General features: G+C 39.4%; 1 protein-coding gene across 39 annotated transcripts in view; it reads left to right on the forward strand.

Annotated features, from left to right (window-relative positions):
• Positions 1-24,830, forward strand: part of CADPS (calcium dependent secretion activator) — a 471,006-nt gene that overhangs the window by 369,969 nt on the left and 76,207 nt on the right. For 14 of the 39 annotated variants that reach the window (XM_017527388.2, XM_037738054.1, XM_037738057.1 and 11 more), the window contains 4 exons: positions 5,392-5,548; positions 6,318-6,459; positions 18,716-18,871; positions 22,802-22,949. In XM_017527388.2, coding sequence (XP_017382877.1) covers positions 5,392-5,548; positions 6,318-6,459; positions 18,716-18,871; positions 22,802-22,949 — 603 coding nt within the window. Of the gene's footprint in view, positions 1-4,107; positions 4,129-5,391; positions 5,549-6,317; positions 6,460-15,258; positions 15,406-18,715; positions 18,872-22,801; positions 22,950-24,830 lie in introns of all 39 variants that reach the window. The other 25 variants (XM_017527379.2, XM_037738038.1, XM_037738041.1 and 22 more) reach the window with 3 other exon arrangements.

Genomic DNA, 24,830 nt, shown 5'->3' on the forward strand with positions numbered 1-24,830 from the left:
TATATAGAGAGAGTGCTGAAGAATTTTTCCCTGAAAACCCCTGAAAGAATGGGGGTAAGACCCCTTGAGGCAGGTAGAACTAACTCATACAGCATCTATCAGCAATGCACACCCATGAGTGATAAGGAAAAGCAAATCATAACCTCCAAACATGTAAACTTAGGACCGACTTGTAAGGGCATAAAATTCGGTGGGCTTAGAATATTTTTTCCTATGCTATCCTATAGGACGTTCTTTTCAGATTGCCCGCATCTGTGGTTCCAGTGATGGTAAGTGTGTTCTTTCCAAGTGTCTTCAAGGTCATCTCCAGAGGCATAGAGGGGCTCCAGCCTGCCCTCCTCTGATCTGAGTGGTTGAGGCTCTTCCCACGATGCCGGACCAAACCCACATATTCTTGAAGACCTAGATACAAAGAGGACAGTTTTCTCAGTCACAGTTGTGCTTTTAAGTGAATCATAGAAGACAAAAAATGATAGATATACTTGATTTATAATCAGGTTATTTTTGGAGGCTGCTACAGGCTAAGAAAGGATGTATATTTGTCTAAATTACTCAAAAGAGACACCAAAGGGGAGCTTATATGCTAAAGAAGTCACTTTTTGCTTTTCCAAAAAAAACCACTTTTTCACTGTTAACCAACATCCTAAACTGCCCTAATAACCATCACCACAAAATATTTTAATCTTATATATTCAAAAGCCATTCAAAGTAAATAAATAGGGGAGACATCAACTCAATTCTGTTCCCATGACCAGCTTTAAAACCTAGTAATGAAAACTTCAGCATACTTCGGAACACGTGAGACCAAAATTTCTTTTAGATACAAGTGCATGATTCTTTCCATAATTAGTAATTTTACCCAATCACAAAATCTTCTCCATCAATCAAAAGCTACCTAGTGAGCATCTTCTATCTGCTGAGCACTGAAGCAACTACCTTGCTGCTTTTTGAAAGACAACCAGGCATAAGGCAGGCTGTCCTTCAAGCAACAGAATGCCGAGTGTCTAGAAGCTTAGGCTCTGTACCAGAGAAGTCTGGCTTTGAATCCCAGCTTTGCCTCTTCTCCTCCAGGATAACTTTGCTTATTCTGCAAAGTGGAGATAACAATAGATGGTCATCGTTAGGGTGGAAAGCCATGCTCAGTAAAGCATCTGGTGTTATTTCTGGTACATAGCACTCCACAGAGCTTGGCTCTTGTGTTATTAGGAACAAAAATTGCTAAGAATTTGTTCCTAATAACACAAATATGAGAATATCTGATTATCAAAGTGACAAAACCTATGTGGAAAGTACCAAATGAACAGAAGAAACAGAATGTGTTGAGAGTGGATTCATTTCAAGGTAGAATGGGCCAGAAAGGCTACTACCACCTGATCCCAACTTTCACTTACAGATTGCAATCACATGGATAGCTCTTAAAAATTCAGATCTCCAGGTCTTGCCCCAGCTCAATTTATTGGAATCTTCCAGGGAGGTGCTGAGCATGGGTAATTTTTAAAAGCTGCCCAGGTGATTCCAGTGTACAACCAGGGTCAAGACTGGCTGGAATACAGGGGAAGAGATGGCATTAGCTCTGGCACACTAAACATGGGGGTTTTGCTCTCCAAAAGATAAAGTAAGACAATTTTTTTCTACTCATCAGTACTCACTACCATATTCTCTGAGTGTTCAGTAAAGTTAAAAAAAAAAAAAAAAACTAAATCATAAGCTTGGATCTTGGCTGTGTGGCCATGCTGTTTGGTGGTACCATGCAAATCAAAGTGAGAAGTAGGCTTGCCTCCTCCACCTAAAAAAAAACAATAATCCTTAAAGACATTTTTAATTCCAAGATAAAGTAATTAAATATCCCAAGAAAAGAAATCTCACCAACTAAGAATATATCCTATGTACACACATGCAGTATATGACAGCAGTAGTCACATTTATCTCTTAATTGCAGTTTAACTGTTTCCAGAGCCTAATCTATTCACACACACACACACACACACACACACACACACAAATTATGCCTTCATGTATAGTTGCTACACCTTCCCAATCTCTCTCTATGTATATGTATGTATATGTATATATGTATTGTGGTATATAGGGAAGTACATATATACATGTTAGTTTGTGTGCAAAATGTGCAGTGCGTTTGATGTAGACTATACCGCTAAAGCACACATCTTTGTCTTTGAATAATAAGAAGCTCTGGGTAAGTATTTAGAAGCCAAAGTTTAACTCCTTATTCTCCTTATTGTCTTTGGAAAAAGTTTATAAGACTTTAGATGCTCACGAACATTGTGAGTTAGCTCAGGTACAAAAAAAGCATTCACCTGTATGAGCAAGCATGAAATAAATATTTAAGCCTGGTCTTTCCCAGCCCAGTCACACAGACTCTGTTCATTTAATTGGAATGGCACTTTGGCTTTCTGGTTGTTATTGCCCTTGCTAGAATCATTTTCTCCTTCTTGGAGCGTCAGGTTTGATTATAAGGTTTTGAAAAGAATTCCCTTGAATGTACAGAAATCGCTCTGGTCCTCACTGCCACAGTCCCCAAATTTAAATTCTTTTGGTTCACAACATCCTTAAACTGTTCCACTAGACTCTAATAGCAATGATTCATATCACAGTAGTCATTGTTCTTTGTAAGGCTATTAATAGCTAAATGATTATTAATGCAAGGATGGTAGATATTTGCTCAATAATATATTAAATGACTAAGTTCTCTAAAGATCATAGAAGTGGCACTTCTTATGACCTCTGGTTTACAACTTTTAAGTAAAAAATGTGGTAAGAGGCCAATGCAGTGGCTCACACCTGTAATCCCAGCACTTTGGGAGGCTGAAGCAGGCGGACCAGCTGAGACCAGGAGTTTGAGACCACCTGGCCAACATGGTGAAATCCTGTCTCTACTAAAAGTAAAAATAAAAACAAAATTACCTGGGCGTGGAGGTGGGTGCCTGTAATTCCAGCTACTCAGGAGACTGAGGCAGGAGAATAGCTTGAACTTGGGAGGCGGAGGCTGCAGGGAGGCAGTGAGCCAGGATTGTGCTGTTGCTCTCCAGCCTGAGTAACAAGAGTGAAACTCTGTCTCAAAAAAAAAAAAATAATACTGGTAAGAGCCAAGTATGAGGTTGGGTTAAAGTGCTTTTAATTTCAAACATTTGAGCTTGGTTTTTTTGTTGTTGTTTTTTTCCTGTCATTCTAGGACAAACTGTGTCTGGGAAGGCAACTCAATCTTCCCAGCAACTTTTCTCGGACTCACCCCAAAGATGTAGTTAGTCCAGTAACTAAAGAATGAGCACTAGCCAACATTTAGTGTACCTTTGTGAATTTTTCAAATATTTGGGATGAGGATTGATGAGAGTTGGCCCTCCATATGGGGGTGGAGATGGAACTTCATCTAGAAAGTTCCAGGACTTAAATGGTCTCTGCCTAAAAGGCTGGTGGCTGGGAACGTTCTGGGGGTAGCACGGAGGGTTTCTTTCCCTACTGGACATAGCTAGGAAGTCAGTGGAGTAAGCCCTAAACTCCAGGGCTTTCATCTGCAGGTGGTTAAACTACAATAAAACCTCATCGGTTCAGATCCAAATACTTGGAATCTATGACAATTCGATTGCAGATATGACTCTTAATTTTTCTCATGTAATATATTTGACTTGATCTCAACTTTCTCAGGAAATTCTAAAGACTTTTCTTACAAATTAGAGGAATCCAGTACCCTTTTTCCATCCTAGGATCTACAAAATTAAATCTACTATTTCTTTGACTTCAATTTATAAGTTAACTTATCTATAATTACTAGATGCTAAAAAAACTTTTACACTTATGCATTAATATAACTAATGTAGGCTTCATGAATACTTTTTACTTTAGTGTCCAATTATAGGCTGTATTCAAAAACAGTAATAGGATGCCTCTTTTATAATAGGATACCTCTTTTTAGAAAGCCCAATAAGTTAGGCTTTTTGCTGACAGGCCAGCATTTCCCCTCTCCCATTACTCTGAATCAGTGAGGTTTTACTGTAAATTAAAATGGAAACAGCAGGTGTCTATTTCCAGCCAAGCCAACCTTGCAGAACAGTCCATGACTTGATTTTTTTCATTTAATTTGCAAACCAGCCACATGTTGATAAAGGAGAAGTAAGTAAAGTGAAATCTCATGAAAGAAGAGAGGTGGACCTTTATTCTGCCTCCTAGTGGCTGTTAGAATATCCCTCTAATAACTAATAGATCACAGAAGAGCTTGGCCATTGAACAAACCCTTTCATTTATGGAATTATTTCCATAGTCATCTTTCATATTTTGAAACGCCTTCCCATCTTTTTTTCTTTTTTTTTCTTTCTTTCTTTTTTTTTTTTTTTTTTTTTTTTTTTTTTTTTTTTTTTTTTTTTTTTGTGAATGCTCCGGAAAGTGTTTCCAATGTAAATACTTTGCGGCATTGAATTGGGAGGTGGGGGACCAGAAGGGGCTGGCAATTTGTTTTTGTTTTTCTGCTGTCTTTGAAATCGGCAAAACAGGGCCTGTTGACACTGCCACTCATTCTGCATGCTCCCTGCCAGAAATGATTAGTCAACATGCATGCATGCCTTTGAATTGAATTCACATCTGGCCCAGTCTGATGTGAATGTCACCCCTGAGACACTGCACAATGATTTCCAAGGGCCCATGTGCATGAAAATGAGTTACTTCACTGATATTTTTTGGTTTTCAATGTACATATGTGTCCAACCCCCAGAAAAATAAGTCCTGATCTTACTCAGTGTTTTCTAACCTAAGCCTGATGTTTCCTCCAGACTGGATACAAAACCAAAGGCTCCTTGCTTAAAAGATTTCAACTCTAAAGTTTTGTGACAATTGCAACAATGGTTTTCTTGGACTTAGTATGAAATAGGAATAACATTTCCAATGTGTAGAGAAACATGAGTTTTTGAGTTTTTGTATGAGACCGTAGACAAGCCCCATATATGTAGATATAAGTGAACAATAATTTCAAATTTTCAAGTTAGACCAGCAGAAAACCCATAAACACAGTGAAGAAACTCCCAGATTTTAATACCTTAGAGCAAGAACTAGCCAACAACGATGACAAAGAGCATGACTCAAAACATACTGAATTATTGTAAATTGAACAGAAGTTCCACGTCTGTCATTTCTACTGCAGCATCCTCTGACCCACATGTCAGAATAAAGGCTGTCTATGGCAGGCCTGGAATCACACAAAGCACTGCCTTAGACACTTAGAGGCCCAATTGTATCCAAAATTCTGTTCTCTTTACAATAATATTACCAAACCCTGCTGGATGCGCCATTAATTTTGAACAGTGAGGGCTGGAGTTCACATCTCATGTCCAAGAAAGAAGCTCATCACCTCTTTGTCTATTGTTTTTCTGCCAAATTTCAAAGGCCTTTGCATGGTGGTCAGATTTAATGGTGGAGCACGCGGAGACGTTCCTGTCACTCTTTGCAGTAGACATGGATGCAGCATTAGAGGTGCAACCCCCAGACACATGGGACAGTTTTCCACTGTTTCAGCTGCTGAATGATTTTCTCCGTACTGACTGTATGTATCATCTTTGACTATTTGACTTTCCTAAGTAGTGTGCAGATAAACAGATTGCTAAGATGTCTTTATTCCAAGCAGACTACAGGCTTAACATAGCTCTTCATGGTTTTATTATTACTAACCCCACCCCCCCCAAAAAAGAAATATACGGCTGAAGGGTATTCCCTTTCTTCCAAAAAGTGTCCTGTTTTAGGGAAGCTCTCTCTTAACTAGACAGAAGTACCTGAGAGTACTGTGAGAAGAGATATCCATTTTTTGTGTTTTACTGGCTCTCAAATTAATTAACCTCTTCATATTTTGCGACTTTTATCAAAAAATGTGTTATAGACAAAAAACAGTTTCCAACTGAGTAACGTGTCAAGCATTTCAGAGTACTTTATAGTGACAACAGCCATAAAATAGACCTTCCTCCCCAGAGAAGGTGATGAAGGAGGGGAGAGTATAAACAATGTTCTTCCTTCCTGGTAACTTAATGGGAGAAAGGGAAGTGGGTGCAAGGAAAACAGAAAAAAATGGTGCATATTGTTGTTTTTGTTGTTTCGTAAAGTAGCATGATCATTTTTCCTTTTAGAAGCTCAATGCAAAGGAGTAAAGTGTTTTTGAATTTCATTTCAATGCTTTTTTATGTACTCTTTTCCTTCTCTTTTTGGCTTCCTTAGAAGCAATATATTTAATGTAGAAGACAATCAATCATCTCTGTGTATGTGTGTTGTATATTGATAAAGTAGCTCTGGGTTCTTAACAACCTTTTGCTTATCTGTTCTAGATAATTTGTGCAATGGAAAATTTCACAAACACCTGCAAGACCTGTTTGCCCCACTTGTTGTTAGATATGTGGATCTGATGGAGTCCTCAATTGCACAATCCATTCACAGGGGCTTTGAGCGGGAGTCATGGGAACCAGTCAAGTAAGGAAACCTTTTTTGATACCATTGGAGTTTGGGTACAAATGGCTGGAGAGTCATACAGAAATGGAATAATGGTGTCATATGAGTCTCATTGTTAATATGGACAGAGAGAAGCACCATACATTTCTTCTATAGTGCTCATAGCTTCCTTGCCCAAATGGCAGGAGGGTGGGGGATGGAAGGGGTGGGCAGGGTACAGGAAGAGGTTGAAAAATGTTTTATGAAATGAAATCTTTGTTTTATTGCACAAGATAAATAAGGAAGAAGGAATATAAACTTGGCTGTGACATTTGTGTGGTGTGTCTTACTCCAATGGTATTATCTCTAGGAATCAATGTTTCCCAGAGTGTGTTCAGTAGGGTTCTAGGCAGGGAGGTCAGCAAACTTTTTCTATACAAAGCCAGATAGTAAATATTTAGGCTTTTGGAACCACATAATTGCTGTCACAACTACTCAACTCTGTCACTGTAGCATGAAAGCAGTCATAGACAATATGTAAAAGAACGAGTATAACTGTGTTCCAGTAAAACTTTATTAACAAAACATGGCCATAGTTTGCCATTCCCTGGTCTAGGCCTTTTAGATGCACCTTTTAAAAAGACCTCTATGGCCAAGTATGTTTAGGAAACACTACGTATCCTACTAGAATTTTGTGTAACTGTGTTTAACCTGGATTTTCCTAAATGTATTTGACCACAAAGTGCTTTTTTAAAAATGGGACATGTAGCCTGCAGGATAAATTATGGGAAATCTTGTGGGTTGCAAGTTTGTCAGTTTGCACAAATGTTTGGCAAATTTTGGATCTTGTTTGGCAGGCTTGGTGCCACCTCCACGCCCCAGCCGGGAAGCGGGTTTGACTCGAGGCTCCAGAGGGTCAGTCTCAGACTCCCCTTTCTGAAAAGATACAGATTCCTATATGGAGAGTTTGATGGTTATGGTTTGATAGTTTGAAAAGCTCCAGTAAAGCCTAGTGTTGGATTTTCCCTGTTCGATTCTTTTTTTTTTTTTAAGGAAATCATTTTGTTCATGCTAGTCTTTTATGTATTTGTGATTCAGCAAATAGTATAGAGCAAAGTAGAGGGATGTTACAAGCACATTTTAGGAACTCCAGAAAAAATATTCATGAAGCTGTTCCTCAGTTTGGAAGCCTTTACTTGCAGCCTGTTTTTAAGCAGTTTTCTGAACTGAGACCCCCTCTAATGTTATACTGTGTAAGACTCTCACTGATAAGGTAATGCAAAATAGGTTTTTCTGCCCCCCTTCCACATCTGAGCCCTGAGCCACAAGAGAAGTTTCCCTACTGCGAGCAGGTTAATAAGCAGTAGCTCTTCCTTTGTAAACACCAAGAAATTTAAAATTTAGTTTGTTATTCTCAAGTTTATAACAGTCTCCTAACATGGCCCTACTGACTTTAACTCATGAGGGTAGAACTGGGTCCCTTAATGGTAAGGCATTAATGAGAGACTAGTTCTTTAAATGCTCAATATAATCAAGACGGTTGTGCTGGAGAATAGCTATTAAGAGGAAAAGGTTAAAATGAGTAATATTTACGTTTTAAAATAGTAATGGTCTTGAAAGAACGTTGACTTGCATTTAAATGTGGAGACTGTTATAACTAACACGCATGGAAGAGAATGATTGGTATCCTTCACTGTTTCTTGAAGGGCCCTATATTTAGTGCCCCGTCTTCCATTTACTGGCAGAAGTCAAGGATCTGAACCTCTGTGAGCTTCTTTGCTCCCCTGCAAAACTGGAGTTTTAAAAATGTTCCCAGCCAGTGTCTGAGAATTGTTGTGAAACCTTGTGATAATGTCACTAAGTCGTTTTATAATGTGTTAAATTTCTCAAAACTCAAAATACATGACTGCTACTGCTGCTTCTTTAGGGATGTTAAATTATCTTAATACTATCAGAAATATAGACTCAAAGTCATCTTCACACCTGGAAGTCTTAGTCTAGGAATGTTTTCTTGGGAATTTTTTTACCAATTAAAAAAAAAATCTGAGCTCTTGCATGGGCAATTTAAAGGTCTGCAAATTGTGAATAAAGGAATAGTACTTGTGAATAATAACCTGAGAATTATGCAGATATGTGTGTGTGTGTTTAGTAGTTTTTTTGCTATCTAAAACTGTGCAGTTAGTGAATATGATTGTGGTTTGTTCAATTCATGCTAAATAGTATATGCCTTTCAGAGTATGTGGAGATCTTTAAAAGTGCCAACTAAAGGCTGGGTGCAGTGGTTCGTACTTTTAATCCCAACACTTTGGGAGGCTGAGACGAGAGGATCGCTTGAGGCCAGGAGTTCAAGACCAGCCTGGGCAACATAGCCAGACCCCAATGTCTACAAAATAAAAAAAGTAGCCAGACGTGGTGGTGCAGCATGTAGTCCAAGCTAGTCAAGAGGGTGAGGTGGGAGGATTGCTTGAGCCCAGGAGTTCAAGGTTACAGTAAGCCATGATCCTACCACTGTACTCCAACCTGGGTGACAGGGTGAGACCCTATTTCTTTGAAACAGTGCCAACTAAAATATAAGTTTTTTATATTTATTAAAAAAATTAGTTTTTTTAAAACCACACACATTTTATTAGCCAATTTTAAAACAGAGTGTGGATGTCACGGGACAGCTTTGCAGAATGGAATCAAATGAAGTGTAAAAAGGAGCTTGGACACATGTTATGTGTTAGGAGGAGTGAGTCTCTCCATGCTTCCTACAATGTGAATAGAAACAAAATGTGAACTTCCATCTGACCACTTACTGGAGGGTTGATGAAGAAGCAGATTCATTTCTCTTGGATTTTTTTTCCAAGTGAAGAATGATCTCTTTGGAATACTTCTCATCAAGCTCATCCCAAAACGAGAAGCTAACTTAGGTAAACAGATTTAGTTGGCTTAGTCTTTTCAGTTTCTGCCACATGATCTTCCAATACACACACACACACACACACACACACAGCCTTTCCCTCAAATGATTGTTATCCTAAAGTACTACTGTTCTTCTGCTTTTCAGATTTTATATGTACCTGGTTATAAGCAAAATGAGAAATTCATTGTAGTGTTTACTTCAAAATAACTAACATTCAAAATGCTGAGGAAAAATAACAATCTGATAAGAAAATGCTACCAATGTATTGAGTTTGCTAAAAAGAGAATTTAAAATGTTATTTATTCTTCAGATTTTCTTATTTCAAAATATAGCCCTGTAAAAGGAAATAGAGATGTCATTATTTAGGCTTGATACAATTGAAGTTATGTAAGATAAAGAAAAACAAAAACAACAGCAGCAAAATTAAAACAATTGAACTTATTTGATGGAAAGGGTAAAATGGCTGAGTCCTATGGTGGCCTTTCCCTAGAATGACAGACTTCCGTCTCTTCAAAAAGAGAAAATGGAGGCTACATCTCTGTTTCCGTTAAGCCAGATACAGACATGGTTAGAATCTCTATACATTGGTGGAAAATGTCATCTCATTGCTTCCAACCACAGCTGAAGATACCTTCTCAAAGACAAGCCCAAGTTGTCAATAAAATCTGGAGCCCATGGCCCTCTCATGGGTTCCCATCAGGACATGTAGTAGGGTCACAACTCACAGTTGGGTAGGTTGCTCACAATCCTTCTGGCAGCTGTGAATATAAGCCTTTGGTCCCAAGAAGAAATGGACAACATTTCCACCAGCTCTTCAGTGTCAGCTCAGTAGTAATAAACCATGGTGGCCTTTGATACGAAAAAAAACCTAGAAGCAACTAATTCAAAGTCTTACCAAGTCTAGTACCTCCACTACCTTCCCTACTATCTTTTCCCTGACAAATGATCCCTAAGTCTTTACTTAAACACCTCCAGCCATGGGGAACCTTTCGCTGCATGGTTGCCCACTTCAGGTTAGGACTGCTTTGAGGCAGGAGCCAGGACTTGACTCTGGAGGTGGGGTTCAGACACCAGACCAAATTGAGAACTAATTAAAACAAGGTTGGGGCAAAAGTAGCTTTCAGTAAGACATGCCCATCAGTGTGCCATGTCAGTTTACTATTGCCGTGGAGTTACTACTCATTTCCATGTCAGTGACCTAATGACTCAGACGTTACTATCTTTTGCCTAGAAATTTCTTACATAAACCTCTCCTTAATCTCCATGTAATTAAAAGCGTGTAGAAATATGACTGCAAAACTGCCATGAGCTGCTACTCTAAGCACACTGCCTGTGGGGAAGCCCTGCTCTGCAGGAGCAGTCACAGGACTGTCACACCACTGGAGTTGTAACACTACCACTTCAATAAAGCAGTTTTATTCCACCTTACCATTGGCTCACCCTTGAATTCTTTCCTGAGTGAAGCCACGAACCCTCATGGGCTAAGCTCTACTTTGGGGCTCACTTGCGCTGCATCAGCTCTAAATGGTAGAACTAAACACTGCTTCTTAATATATACACATTGTAAAATTCAGGTTTCTCGTTTCTTAAAATGCAATTTCTCACTCTGCCTGAGATATGCATATTAAAAACGTATTTTTTAATGTCACCTTTCACACAGTCATATATATCGATCTTTTTTGAAAATAAGTTACATTGTGTATATTTAAGATACAAAACATAATGCCATGAGATACATATGTAGTCAAATTGTTACTACAGTGGAACATATTAGCATATCAATCATCCTGCTGATAATAAACCATCAGACCAAAGACAACTGAGCAATATGTAGGTGACCTAGTGTCAAATAGACAAGTAATGTACTTGGTGTCAGCTCTCATGATTCTGCCAATAACTTGCTGGGTGACCTTGGGCCACCAAGTTTTCTGAGTTGAGATCCTCCCTCAATTCACCTCCCTAAGGCTCAGTATCCTAGTTTGTCAAATAAGGACTTTGAACAGCCAAAGTTTTTCCAGTGCTAACATTCCTGAAAATATCACTCTCCATAGTCAGACACATATACACATTTGATTATCACTGCATTCCTAACACCTACAATAGTGCCTGGAGCATAACAGGTGCTCAGTAAATGTTTGTTGATTAATTGACATATTTGTTAGAGAACCCACACAGGCTAAAAATTGTAAGGATGTCATGGGAAAATGATGGGGATGTTTCCCCAAATGAGGATTTCAATCTAGTTGGGTTTGAACAACATACACACAAGAAAAATGATTTTATGACATGTCAAAATTATGAAAAAAAGAAAAAGTGGCATTAAATATTTACCAATGTACAATTTACAAATAACATAAGGAAAAGTTGTAAGAACATAGAGTAGAGGGGAATAAATTTCCACTAAGTGGTCATGAAAAACATAGCTTGCGAGCAAGATTTCAAAAGGGGTAGGGATGCTGGGAAAGATGGTGTACAAAGGTAGAAATATGAGGTATGGAGAGCATGCCAACGCTGAGTTTTCACCAGCATGGATTATGATGGAGGCAAGCCATAAAGTTGGAGAGATGTTTGGGAGGTTCTAAAGTCCCGTGGAGTTTGGAATGTTTTTTCTGTAGATGATATATTCTCAATGTGGGCTTCACAGCCCTTAAGTTGGTGAAAATTGACTAGGGCCAGAGGGTGGCGCTTATAAACATCTTACTCTTTTTATGTATAAAGCACAGATCTACACATAATACATAAACAGATATTCTATATATCTGTGGTATTAAATTTTCATGGATAAGGAAGTTGACGGGCAGGGTGATAATGAGTAAAAGATTGTGAAATAAGATATTAGAGAATGCCCCTGCCCCAAAGTAGGGATTAGACCTAAGAACAAACACTGAGAGAGACTTCAGTGCTCAGAGCACTCAGAGAAGACAAGATGTACTACATATATGTATTCACCAATGGACTCATAAAAGTAAGAAGCATTTTGTATCTTAAATCCAAGCCCATTCATAAATCTAAAGCCAAAATCTTTGAGAAAAACACAACTACATCCCTTCTGCATTCAGGCAGTGTCTTGATTAGATTCAATTCTAGAAAGTAGGAATGACTTCCCCTCTACTCATTTCCATCCATAGACATGATGAGTCGTGCACACATCTGTGACATTCATCCCTGTAGGAGTGAGTAGATGAGAATGTTTCTAAACCATCCAGGGATGGGATCTTTGACTTAAATGGCAGCTATTCTTTTTCATGAGTCCCCAAAATGAATGAAAGAGTCTAAATTTTCAGTGTATATAAGTTGTTAGGATTGCAATTCACACTTCTTCTACTATCCAGAGATACCTAATTATGATTCTCTCAGAGAGGCGTGGCTAACTTGTTTTAAGGTAGCTACTAAAAGGGCCCGCTTTAAAGTAATAATTCATTAGAGTCATCAGCAGTTCCAGGAGCCTGATTGGAACTAAGTGCTACTTGAAAATTCCCCCTTTTCACATGTATATTAGTAAAATATTATGCTTGGAATTACCTCCTTGATTATTTATGTTATTAATATCCAAATGAAATATTAGTAACCCTAGTAATATATCACATCATTTTGCTAAAAGCAGGAATATCAAGCATGTTTTATCCTTTTAAAAGTAGACCATTATAAAATGTCACATGAAGGAAATGTTTCTATGAGTCCAGTGCAGTAGTCCAGCTGAAATGTCATATTTTACAAATACAATATGTTTTGATTAATATAAGTACTTTTTTATTTTTGTGTGCAAAATGAAGCTCGCTTCTAATCTGTGTACCTGCCACCCGCTAATATGTTTAAATTAAATTGCTTTTGCATACATTTGTGTGTTATTCACTCCTAGCTACTTTTAATTTGCTCAGAATTGACATTTTAACTTTCCAGGCTGCCATCTCTAAGATCTTCTAATTCCTTGATCATTATTCAGTGTGTGTATCATTTAATGATCACATTTGCTTATATAGGCTTACACATGTCTCAGTGGAAATCGCCAACGTTACATGGCAGTGTTTAAGACTGAGAGCCACCAGGGACTGAATTCAAAGGCAGATTCCCCAGTTAAACAGAGACACATGAAAGGAGAAGTTCGTGTTCCCTTCTATTTAACAGTCATATAGTTACTCTTTTCTTGACCATTTGCACAAGGGCACCCTTTAGTTTCAAGTAGAGATATATAATTGGCTTTCCCAAAATGTGAGGTGTACAGGACAAATCTGTGAGACACCTGTTTTCCTTAAGGAAGAGAATTTTGCATTCTAGGTTTTTCAGTCTATGAGCTGAGGCTGTATGGCCTTTGTGAAAGAATAATCTGTTTCTAGAAGGAGACAGGCGTCCAGGTGATCTCCAGGGTCCAGAATTTCTGACTTAGCAAGAGACATGTACCCACCCCCTCCTCCATTCTCCCTTTCTCCTACCCCCCTCCTCCCCAACTCTCCTACTCCCCCACTCCCCACCCCCCGCTCCCCCACCCAAGCAAGCCCAGAGGCAGCTCCAGCTCTTGCAGGAGTCCTGTTAGTCAAACACAGCTTGCCCAGGGCAGAGCTGCTTTGGCAAAACTTGCTCTTCTCCTGCAAGATCCAAAAAGAGAACCTCAAGTCTTTTGCCAAAGTGCTGTCAACTTCACTTAAACAGGAAGGCTCCTCTCAGATGCAGAGTTAGGCTGGGCTCTACCGTGCCAGTGACTTTGGCTGGATGGAACACCCTTAAAATGCCACTACTGAGACACACGGTGCCAGCTTGTGGAGCCGTGTATGACACAGTCCTTCCAAAGAAATACAGTTGATTCAAGTTGCGGGTTTTGTTTTGTTTTATTTTCTCTCTCTACTTATAAAACCATCCATCTCTCTTCCTTCACATCAGTTGATCCATCTTTGTCCAAAAACAAAAGGCTGGTATGAGGTAACATTTTTAACTTTTTAGTCACTTTTAACTTATTTTAACTTTTTACAAAAAAATACACAGCTTGATTAATTTTCACAAATTGAACACACACCCCATGTAAGCCATCACACAGATCAAGAAGTAGAACCTCCTCAGAAGCCCCTGTCATGCTTTCTCCCAGTCTCTATCCCACTTCCAAGGGTAACTATTATGCTATGAAGCCACATTTTAAATCCACTTTTGGTCAAAGAGTCTAATACAAGAGCTGAATTTGGGACTATTTTCATTTCCTTGGTGTCTATTTCTGTGTGTAAACATTTCTGCATTTGTATTGAACTTAGTTTGGAAAAGCTTCTATTTTCTTTAAATGTTCTATAAAACTATTCAAATCTGATCCTTCTCCTTGATACAATTTCTAAATTTCACCATCATCAACTGACACCTCATCGCCCATATACCTGTCTTTAGAAGTAGCAGTTGGAAAGAATCTGGTTTCTGTACATCACCATTATGTGTGCCTCCAAGTGGATGAACTTCCTACTCTATTTTGTACCTAACATCTGATTGAGAAATATGCCTCCATCAACAATAATTTCTTTCAAAAATAAGAAAATTGAAGCACTCCACCATTTCTGTCAATCCCAGTGACTTCACAGCAACCCCAGCCCCAGACACACCAAGAATTCCAGGAACTTCAAGTTCTTAGCATGAGAAAAGTTCTAGATGCTTATGGCAATGGATAAGGAAATCAAATGCACCTTCCAAAGGCATGTGATCATTGTGTATGGGTGCTCTGCAAGTGTCCGCACTTTTAAGTCACTGTGTGGTTAATTTTTTTCCATTAACTTTTGTCATTTCTCTGGATACAGAGCCACACCACGGCTTCCCATCTGTAAGCTGCTTTCTCAAGTGTGTCGCTTGAGTTTTTGCTGTTGTCTTGCTGTGGATTTCGTCGATTTATTTACAATTGTCATGTGCCTCTGCTACATCTGCATTGTCACTGTGATGGTATTTTTTCTTTCTGTCTGTTTCTTCCACAGGAGTTTAACCAGTAACCTACCCAATGTGAACCTACCCAATGTGAACCTTCCCAAAGTACCAAATCTACCAGTTAACATCCCTCTAGGCATCCCACAAATGCCTACTTTTTCGGCACCGTCATGGATGGCTGCTATATATGATGCGGAGTGTGTATTCAGTTCACATTAGATCTCATTTAAATTTAAGTGATCTTGGCATGGATATGTATTGTTTATTTCTATACATCCTATATAACAGAGATGGAGATGGATAATTAGACATATTTTGCTGATCATACAGAGACAATATTGTTTATTTCTGGCATGCATCATGTTTGTAAGATGTTTGCTATATATACAGTACTAACAATTTGTCTTACGCCCACTGAATGCTGGAGGACTATGTTTCACTCCCTGAATTCTTTTGCAAAAGGATTCTACCCTTTTTGGCAGGTGACATGACTTTAGGAGCTAGACATCCAAAAATAGTTGGGGAAACCTCTTTTATGGGCTGGCCAGTCATCTCTGGCCTGATCCAAATCTGAGAGGGAAGCACACCTACCTAGAATCTGGGATGTTTTCTTTTTAAATAAAAATAAAAAATTCCTAGAGAATGTTTAAACCATAAAGCATATTTCTGGTGTCAGCAAATGGCAGGATATAGTAACAGTATGTTCAGGGCTAAATGAAAATTTCTGAATGGATCAAGCCTTAGTCATATAAATGTTATGTAAAAAATATATTATGTACTTTCCAAGGTCACAATACAATATGGTGCTTTGAGATCTAGGTAATGAGAAGTTCACTGAATCTCAAAACACAAGATTCAAACAACGATAAATAAATTTTGGGGAGCCATATCATCTCAATATAGGGCTATGCTTTATACTCATCCACATGAATGTCAGCGTTGCATGGGCCACTTCTTGAAAGCCAGCAGTTTGGGAGAGTGAGGATTGATAAGCCGTTTCTTCTAGCTTAGAAAATGAATCTTCTCTCCTGTTTTGTTAGCAAGAAGATCGAGCACCCCTAAATTCTACCTCAGGGAAATTAGAACCACGTGCATGATTTAATAAGTGAAATAAGGGTTAGTGATTCTATACCCTTCTTTGATCCTTTTCTTAGACCACAGCTAATTATAGGCCAGATAAGCTTTTTTTTTTTTTTAAAGAATAAATTGGCACATTTTCAAAGGGAAGTGTTATTATCAAAGGAATAAAAAATGGTCTGAAACTGGCAGTGATGTTTTGAAATCTCAAAATCACATTCATCAAGATGGCCCTCAGCATTTTTATTTTTGCAGTAATCCAGGTGGAGGGCAGACCATTAAAATGATGGCTCTAACTGGCTCCTCCAAAGCTGCCTAATATTTTTACAACCTATTAATTGCTCACAACTTCACAATGAAATCATATGGTCAATGTGTCTGATTCTCTTTTAAAGGCAAATTAAAACCTCCAAAAATTTATATCTGAAAAAAAATTCTAAAAAAGAACACAAATCATATTCATGCTAAGATGACTGTATTAAAAAAATTAGATTAGGTAGTATCTGTGAAAAATTTTTAAATATCAGATAGCTTCTCTTATCTTCCTCTGTGCATGCTCTGTGACACTGTTTTTGAAAAGATATGAATCAAGACATTGTAATAAAGCAGATAATGGTCTCCGTTCAATTAATTAAGGCATGAGTGGGAACACATTTTGGTAACTGCTCAGCAATCAAAATAATCTTGGTGCTATTGCCTTAACATTAACAGTTTATCTTAAAAATAAAAAGAAAATATTCTTTTCCTCATGTCAAAACTTAATAATAAGCTCTTCAAAGAAAAAAAAAAAAACCCTACAAGAATTTTTTGAAACTCTGAAACCAGATGGGTGTCAAAATGTTGTTGTAATAAATACCAATTATTGCATTCATATGTACTTAATGATTTAAAACATACAACCATGCAGTTCCAAAACGGGGCTTAGACTAGACAAAGTTGGGGTTTCTTTTTCCCAAGCATAGGTTGGGGTAGGGGGAAGGCTGAACGTTCACACAGAAACAACGCATTCCCCCACTTCTGAACAATGCTCATGGCAGTATCTGAAAAGAAGGCGTGGATTCTCAATCACCCACCAGGAAATGCCTGATTCTATATCTTTTCATAATTCCAGTTTCTTCCTTTGCCACCTTTCATTTTAAAGGTGTGTTTCTATGTTACCTGCTCCTTCGTGTCAGATACATCTACGTACTGACCTCAGACTGGTCCGTCCTTGAAAACATTACCTTGTTGGTCCAGGCCGTAGGCCCCCTCTCAGCATGTTTGGGCGTGTGCCCCCTCCCCGCCCTGCAGTAGCTGTGTATGCATTTATGCACTAGCTATATTTCTCTCTGAAGCATTAATTCAATGCAGCTGGCATCTGTCACAATAGAAACACCCACTCTCATCTGTTTCTATAGACGATGTCAGAACAAGTGGTAATGCATGGTGTGTTGGACATTTTATAAATTACTGTGTTAGCATTAGTGGTATGCGAGGAAGTGGGTGGGGGGGAGGACACCCCTCAGAGCTCCAAATAGGATTGTTGCAAAAGAGACAGCCAGAGAAGGGCAAGAGGGTGAGAGATGGAGCATTTCTCATACACAGGCTTTTTGTAGATGCCCCAGGTAAAAGTTTCTTAGACGTCATCGTACAGAAAGGCATCAAGACCAATTTCCCCATCTGCACACAGGACTGGGTAAGATGGTGCAATGGTAAAAGAGCTCAGGTTTTGAGCCCTAAAGCATTGACAATATCGCTTGTCCACTAACTTCCCCTGCCCCGACTCACCTCATCCTGGTGAGGACCCTGCCTATGCAATGGGCTAGTCTATGAAAATTGGAACAGTAACCAAACTGAACTAGAATTTTGGATTCAAGGTATCCAGGTACCCCTCTTGACCTGAGTCACCCTAATTTCTTTCCAGCTCTTCAAGAGAGAAAGCAGGTCCTCGCTCACCACTTTGTTAGCACTGTCCTTTTAAAACAAAAAGTCTTGTGCAATTTTCAAGAGGCCTCCACTCTGGAGGGGAGCTGGGGAAATGCATGAAACCCTGAATTTTAATAACTGCATGTTGCCATGTAGTTATTATCCGTTGAGATTTCTCTCTCCCCCTGGTTCGTGGCCTTCATCTGAATCATCACATGTGTTAATGTGGTTATTACTAAGAAGGCTGATTTTTACCATACACCATTCTCCTGGTTGTTATGGGGCAACACCTTCCCCAGACTTCTCACTGGTCTGGGGTAATTGGCTGAGCAAAGCGTACCAAGTCATGTATGGTAAAACTCAAAATCTGCCGGTGGAGACTCGCCCCCGCCTCCACCGCCAACACACATTGTTTTGTATGTTGAAGCTGCTGTTTGCCTTCTAGCCCCCAGTTGTCTCTGTGTTAGTTTTTGCAGAGCCTGAGGCCAGTGGGTGACTGTCGTTTTCTGATTTTTATCCTGCCAGTAATGGGTCAGGCACCTCGGAAGATCTGTTCTGGAAACTTGATGCTCTTCAGACCTTCATTCGGGACTTGCACTGGCCTGAAGAAGAGTTTGGAAAGCACTTGGAACAACGGCTGAAGTTGATGGCAAGTGACATGATCGAATCTTGTGTCAAAAGGTAAGCATAGGTGGCCGGACAGGTTCTGCACACCTTCCCCACCATACACAGGCTCAGGGAAGGGTAGATGTCTGCTCTTTCAATTGGCTATAATTTGAAACTAATTGGAGATGGTGATTGCTTATCAAAGTCAGCTGGAGTAGTGGCTGTCAATGTCTAACTTTCATTCACCTGCCCTCTATCTGTCCCAAACCCAGAATAATCTGGCTGCCAATTTTTTTCATGGTTGTTGGTTTTAAGAGGAAAAGATCCCTGTCCATTCTCATCTGTATCCCTGATACCTAGCAGTGTCTGGCACAAAATACTTCCCTGTAAGTATTTGTTAAATGTGTGAATGTGTGCATGAGTGGACAATTGGAAGGGAAAAAGAGAATATGCAGTTCTGGAGCCAGCTTATCCAGTACAGGTAGCAGGAATCTAATGGTTTTCTAACAATGTGGATAGGGTCTCAGCATCGCCATTCACTCCATATATAAAAGACGAGCATATATATGGGCCAACTTGTAGTTGTCTTGTTGAAAATCTAGCTGGATTTCAACAGGGGGCATGAGACATTGAACATACATTTTGCCCGCACACAGATTCCCTGTGTGTTACTGTGTCTTTTAGGACAAGGGTAGGAATGCTGCTCTTGAAGTTCCCAGGCAGACTGTTCTGAGAAGGTGAGGAGAAGAAAATGAGGACAATATTCATCCATTCAGCAGACATTATTTGAGCTCCTTCCATGTGCCAGACACAGGGCTAAGTTGTTGGCATACAATGAAGAATTAGAGACTGCATCCCTTTCCTCATGGAGTGTCTCTATATCAAATACAGAAATAAAATTCCACTGGTGTGACATCATCATCAACACCCTGTCTATCCCCAGATACACATCCAAGTTCTTTTCTAGTTCATAACTGTTCCATTATTTTTCCCCATTCAAAAAGAAAAATAGATCAGAAGCAGCACAGGCTACTCCAAATCTCCAGATGTTGTGTAGCTTGGTTGATGGATCAGTTGTGGGTGATGGGGGCTGGGCCTGCCTGGAAGTTCTCTGAACTTTTTATTTCATATCTTGGAAGAGGAAAGGTGAAGTAATATCATCAGAACTGGAAACCAAAAAAGCAAAAGGACAATGCAATCCCAGGTAGGTGAACAGTATCTCAGTAGAAATTGAGAAAGGAACTATGCAATATGGAGAATCTGGGCAGGTGTTTGAGGCCACTTCCAGAAGCTTAAAGTTGTAGTGATCCAGATTTTTTTAGTATCGCTCTTTTATTCTCACTCTTAGAACTGAAGGCAAGCATACTTCTCAAACTCAAGATCAAAATATTTCCTTAGGGTCTTGAATTCCACGATCTCCTAGACAGCCTATATCAATTTTAGAGAAAGCAGTGCTTTTCCGATGGCCAAACCATTTCATTAAAAAACTTTTTGCGTGATCTGTCCTAGGGGTGAAATGCATTACAGTGAAGGCTTACTAGTTTCTAATCTGTGCACATAATTGTACAGAAAGGTGTGTATCCTTCACTGAGAAGCCAGTCTTCTGGGTAGGGAGTAAGAAATGGGAAGATGCTCAGAGAAAATGGAAAGATATGAGGATGTCACAGCAGATAGGGACTCATATCCCTTACCGTGCTGTAATCATGTCTTCATGGTTCAGACACCTAAAGAGGGTGAGCTGCACAGAGGCAGGGAGTGGATCTTGTTCATTTGGAGCTCCTCACCCTCCCCAGGTCTCAGCATCATGCTTGGCACATAGTAGCTGTTAAGCAAACTTTTATTGACAGAAGTTGCTCCACTGCACATGTATGGCTGCCTGGACACTTAAATTTCCTGATGCCCCTTTTAAAATTAAGGCCCCATATATCAGCCCAAAAGCAGATAAGAGCAAAAATGGGTTGAAATATCCCCAGACCTACAGATTCAGAGGACGGAGCAGGAAGGAGTTATTGGATGTTTTAATACTTAGAATCTATATTAGATGAGCCTAGAACCATTGTTTCCTTCAGTAGAACAGACTATGTAACCCTTGTTCTAGGCCAACATAGTAAGGACATTGTTTTAGAGATATAAATATGCAATGCCAAAAAGTCAAGGTACTCCTCATGTTTCAGTGCTCAAGAAATTTAATTCATTAATTCAACAGACATTTACAGAGCCTCTAGTCTAGTCTGTATCAGATTACTTGTGCTGAACACAAAACAAGACATGCTGTCTTTTGACCTCAAGGAGTCAGCTGAGTTAAATGACCTCTCCTTTTCCAGCTTTTTGGTTCTATAGAGCCCTCTCAGTCATATTAATTTTGCATTCAGCTTCCTCTTTTCACAGCCCTGCACTCCAAGGGCTATGAACAGTTCTCCTGTGAAAACTGAAGACGATTACTTCATTGGAAGGGAGCAATTTAGCATTTCCATTTCTCAAATTGGGCCGGAACTGGCACACAAGCCTCAGAAGATCAGCACAGAGACCTGTCCAACTCAGTCCCCATCAGGCCTCCTTTTCACAAAACCGGCAAATGATGTATTTTCAGTGTAGCTTAAAATGATCATCATGATTAGAAAGCTACTTCAGTGCACTGAGTCTTCAGAAGCCAAGACACACTTATCTTTAACATGATCATATAATATATAGGGGTGTTTTAAGGGTTTGGGTTTTTTAGTTTCATTTTTTTTTTTTTCCTTAAGAACTGGGCTCCCAACCTTAGAAATTATACTTGGCTTCCCTGCATGCACTCAGGGTGTGTTAGCAAGCTGGCATCCTTTCCTGAGCTAACTAGCTGTGTGGTCCTCCTATGCACTGTTAGAAAACTGCTACAAATTCCTCTTAAAGCAACGCTTTCCTGGTGGCTGCATGATCTCCAGAACTTGACAGTGAACAATGCCAAAAAGATGCATCAGACAAATGGGACTTTAATAAAGCCACTTACTAAGCAGGTGCTTTTCTTTAAAGACATCTGATGATATCACCCACTTCCCTGAAACCTTTTAAAATATAACTAGGCCACTTTTACAATGCTAATATCAAGGATAAGATCTCACATCTGTTATTAGCAGCCGGCCATGTCAGGCCAGGCTTTTCCTATGAGTTGTTAGCACATTGCTGAGATCATAATTTGACCAACGTCAGAATTATGTTACATTCAGATTTCACAATTGCACAATTCTTGAATTTTATACTATGCATATTAGGCACACATATAAAATAGTTGTATATTATGACATTTGAAATCATACAGATAGTATATTTTATTGCAAAATAATACATTGACATTGAAAACAAAACATAGCGCAAGTCCCCCAGTACCACACCTCCTAATTTCACTCCCCTCCTCAAAGGTAGCCATCTTTAACAGCTTGATGTATTTCCTTTTTATGTCCTTTAACATGCAAAAAAATTTTTTTAGTCTTTAAAGCAATGTAATAAACTTGCTGGCTTTTAAATTTTTTTCTCTTTCAAAACCAGAAAGGGGAAAAAAACCGACAACAATAAATGTTATTTAAGATTTTTTTTTTCCTACCATGAGGTTTTGAAGATTAGAAACTGCTTTGGTTTCTTTTTGTTTGTTTTATTAATGAAGTAATTCAAGGTAGGCAGTTGTCAATGTGAGAGAACTTACATATGCTATACTGCTATCATCGGGTTTTTGTGAATTCATTCATTCTCCTGCAATTAAGGTTCTCCGTAGCATGTAAACTATAGACAGAAATTCGCCAAGCTACAGGTGTTCCGTGTACTGCCGAGAAAGGAAGGGTGTGCATGGCTGTCTCCGTGAATAGGCCTTCCTTAGTTGGGAAAGTCATTTCAAAGGGAACACATGTGAAGTCATTGTCGACTGAAACTGATTACAGCCTTCAATTTTCTTTTTCACTGACCTCTCAGAAAATATCTCCTCCACCTGCTGCCATCTGAATGCTGAATTGGTCTTTTCCTACTTTGTTTTAATAGAACCAGGATTGCATTTGAAGTTAAGCTGCAAAAAACCAGTCGATCAACAGATTTTCGAGTCCCACAGTCAATATGCACCATGTTTAATGTTATGGTTGATGCCAAAGCTCAATCAACAAAACTTTGCAGCATGGAAATGGGCCAAGAGGTAAAGAAAAAAAAAATACAGATTTTTTTCCCCTCTTCATTGATCACGTAGAAAAAAACTTCACAAATTCCTTCCATCTACCATAGTCTGCTCGTTTCAGAAAAATACTCTAACATTTGTGGATTAAGCCATGGATGAGTGTTCAGTATCTGTTTGTCAAGTAGATTTCTAAGGCATGTGCTGATGAGAATGTCAGTCACTTGGAAGTGATTCTTGGCTGGAGTTGGGGTGGCCATAAAGTTCTTCTAAGCTAAATGAAGTTTGACGACCTTATTTATTAGGCTGGTGTCTCCAACAGTTCTGTATTTGCCAGAGTGCAAGTCATTTTCACATTTGAAGTGCTTTTTATCACTCTGAACATCTGGGCAGCAAGAGAGCCCTTTCTTGCATTAAGCAACTTCCAGGATATATAACGTTAGAATAACGTTAGATCACCCTGCTACCTGCTACCCAATCCCCAGCCAGCAGATTTTGAATTTCAAAAAAAAAAAAAAAATTGCAGATTTTCAATTTTTCTTAGACTGAATTGATCGTGAATCTTCCCTGACCAAAAGTTTAGTCCCTCGCTAAGTTTGCAATTCCAAAGCAGTATTTAAAATGTAAAGAAGAAGGAAACAGCAACTTGGGCTTGATTAAAGACTATCATGATCATTTTTCTCTGATGGCCTTAAGCCAGCTAGATATTCATATACCAATTTAGAATTAATTCAGAAGCATTTCTGGCAACTCTATGTTGTTGCCAATTGGCATAAATTGCTCCTAAATCAGATCTTTCGATACCAGCCTTACATGTTCAGAATTTTTACTAAATTATATTTGCTCCTTATTCGTTATTTATTTTCTCTTTCGGCACCTTCCATTTTTAAATGTGGGTTGGTGGTATTCTCTTCCTGGCAAGATCATTTTCAACCTTGTTTCCCCTACAAGTCATCTTCCTCAGTCCCCAACCCCACCCTGGTTAACTTCTGTTCCCGACTGATTTTCTTGTCGAGGACCTTTCCCTGGGGGTTACATTCTAGGCACTGGAGTCAAATGCAAGGGGCCCTTGGTTCTCTGTCCCAGCATCTTGTGTTTATGTGAATGATCTGGAACAGTGGTTCTCAAATTTCAGTGTACATTAAACTCATCCAGAGAGCACCTGAATACCTGGATCGTTGAGTCTTACCCAAGAGTTTCAGATAGGTCTGGGTGTGGTCCAAGGATTGGCATTTCTGGCAAGTTCCCTGGCGATGCTGATGCTGCTGGCTGCTCCAGAGACCGCATTTTGAGAACCACTGATCTGGCTACTCAGTATGTAAACCTGACTTCAAGGGAAGGGCTCAGGTAGGAAGGAGAGTCCCCTTGGGGAAGACCTGGGCTCAGTGTTCAGAAACCTGGATTCTTCCCCTGGCTGAGCTGAGAGCTGGAGTTTGACAAACTACTCAGCCTGTTTGGGCCTCAGTTTCCTCATCTGTAAAATGATAGCACTATTCTAGTCTTATTCAGGCTGTTTTTAGTGGCAGAATCTGTTTTTCAAACCAAACTAAGAAGGCCAGCATGTGACACAAATATAAGTACAGCTGCTCTGGATGGAGACGAGAAGAGGGGCCTAGAGTCCAAGCCGCCAGGTTACCCTCTGCTCTGCATCTCTTCACTGCCCACCACCCCCCTGAGTTGCCCTGGGAGATTTAAACAATCCCTTAGCCTTCATAGAACCTTAAAAGCCCTGTTTTTGGTGATCTCATAAATTCACTGAGATATCTTTGAGTTCGTATTTTCCAGAATCCTATCCCTCCTTAATTTTTCTCCTCTTGGAGCTACTATTTTTTTAATTGAAATATAATTCAAGCCGGGCGCGGTGGCTCAAGCCTGTAATCCCAGCACTTTGGGAGGCCGAGGCGG

Source organism: Cebus imitator, unplaced genomic scaffold (assembly GCF_001604975.1).
Source record: "Cebus imitator isolate Cc_AM_T3 unplaced genomic scaffold, Cebus_imitator-1.0 Scaffold48, whole genome shotgun sequence".
Taxonomy (NCBI): domain Eukaryota; kingdom Metazoa; phylum Chordata; class Mammalia; order Primates; family Cebidae; genus Cebus; species Cebus imitator.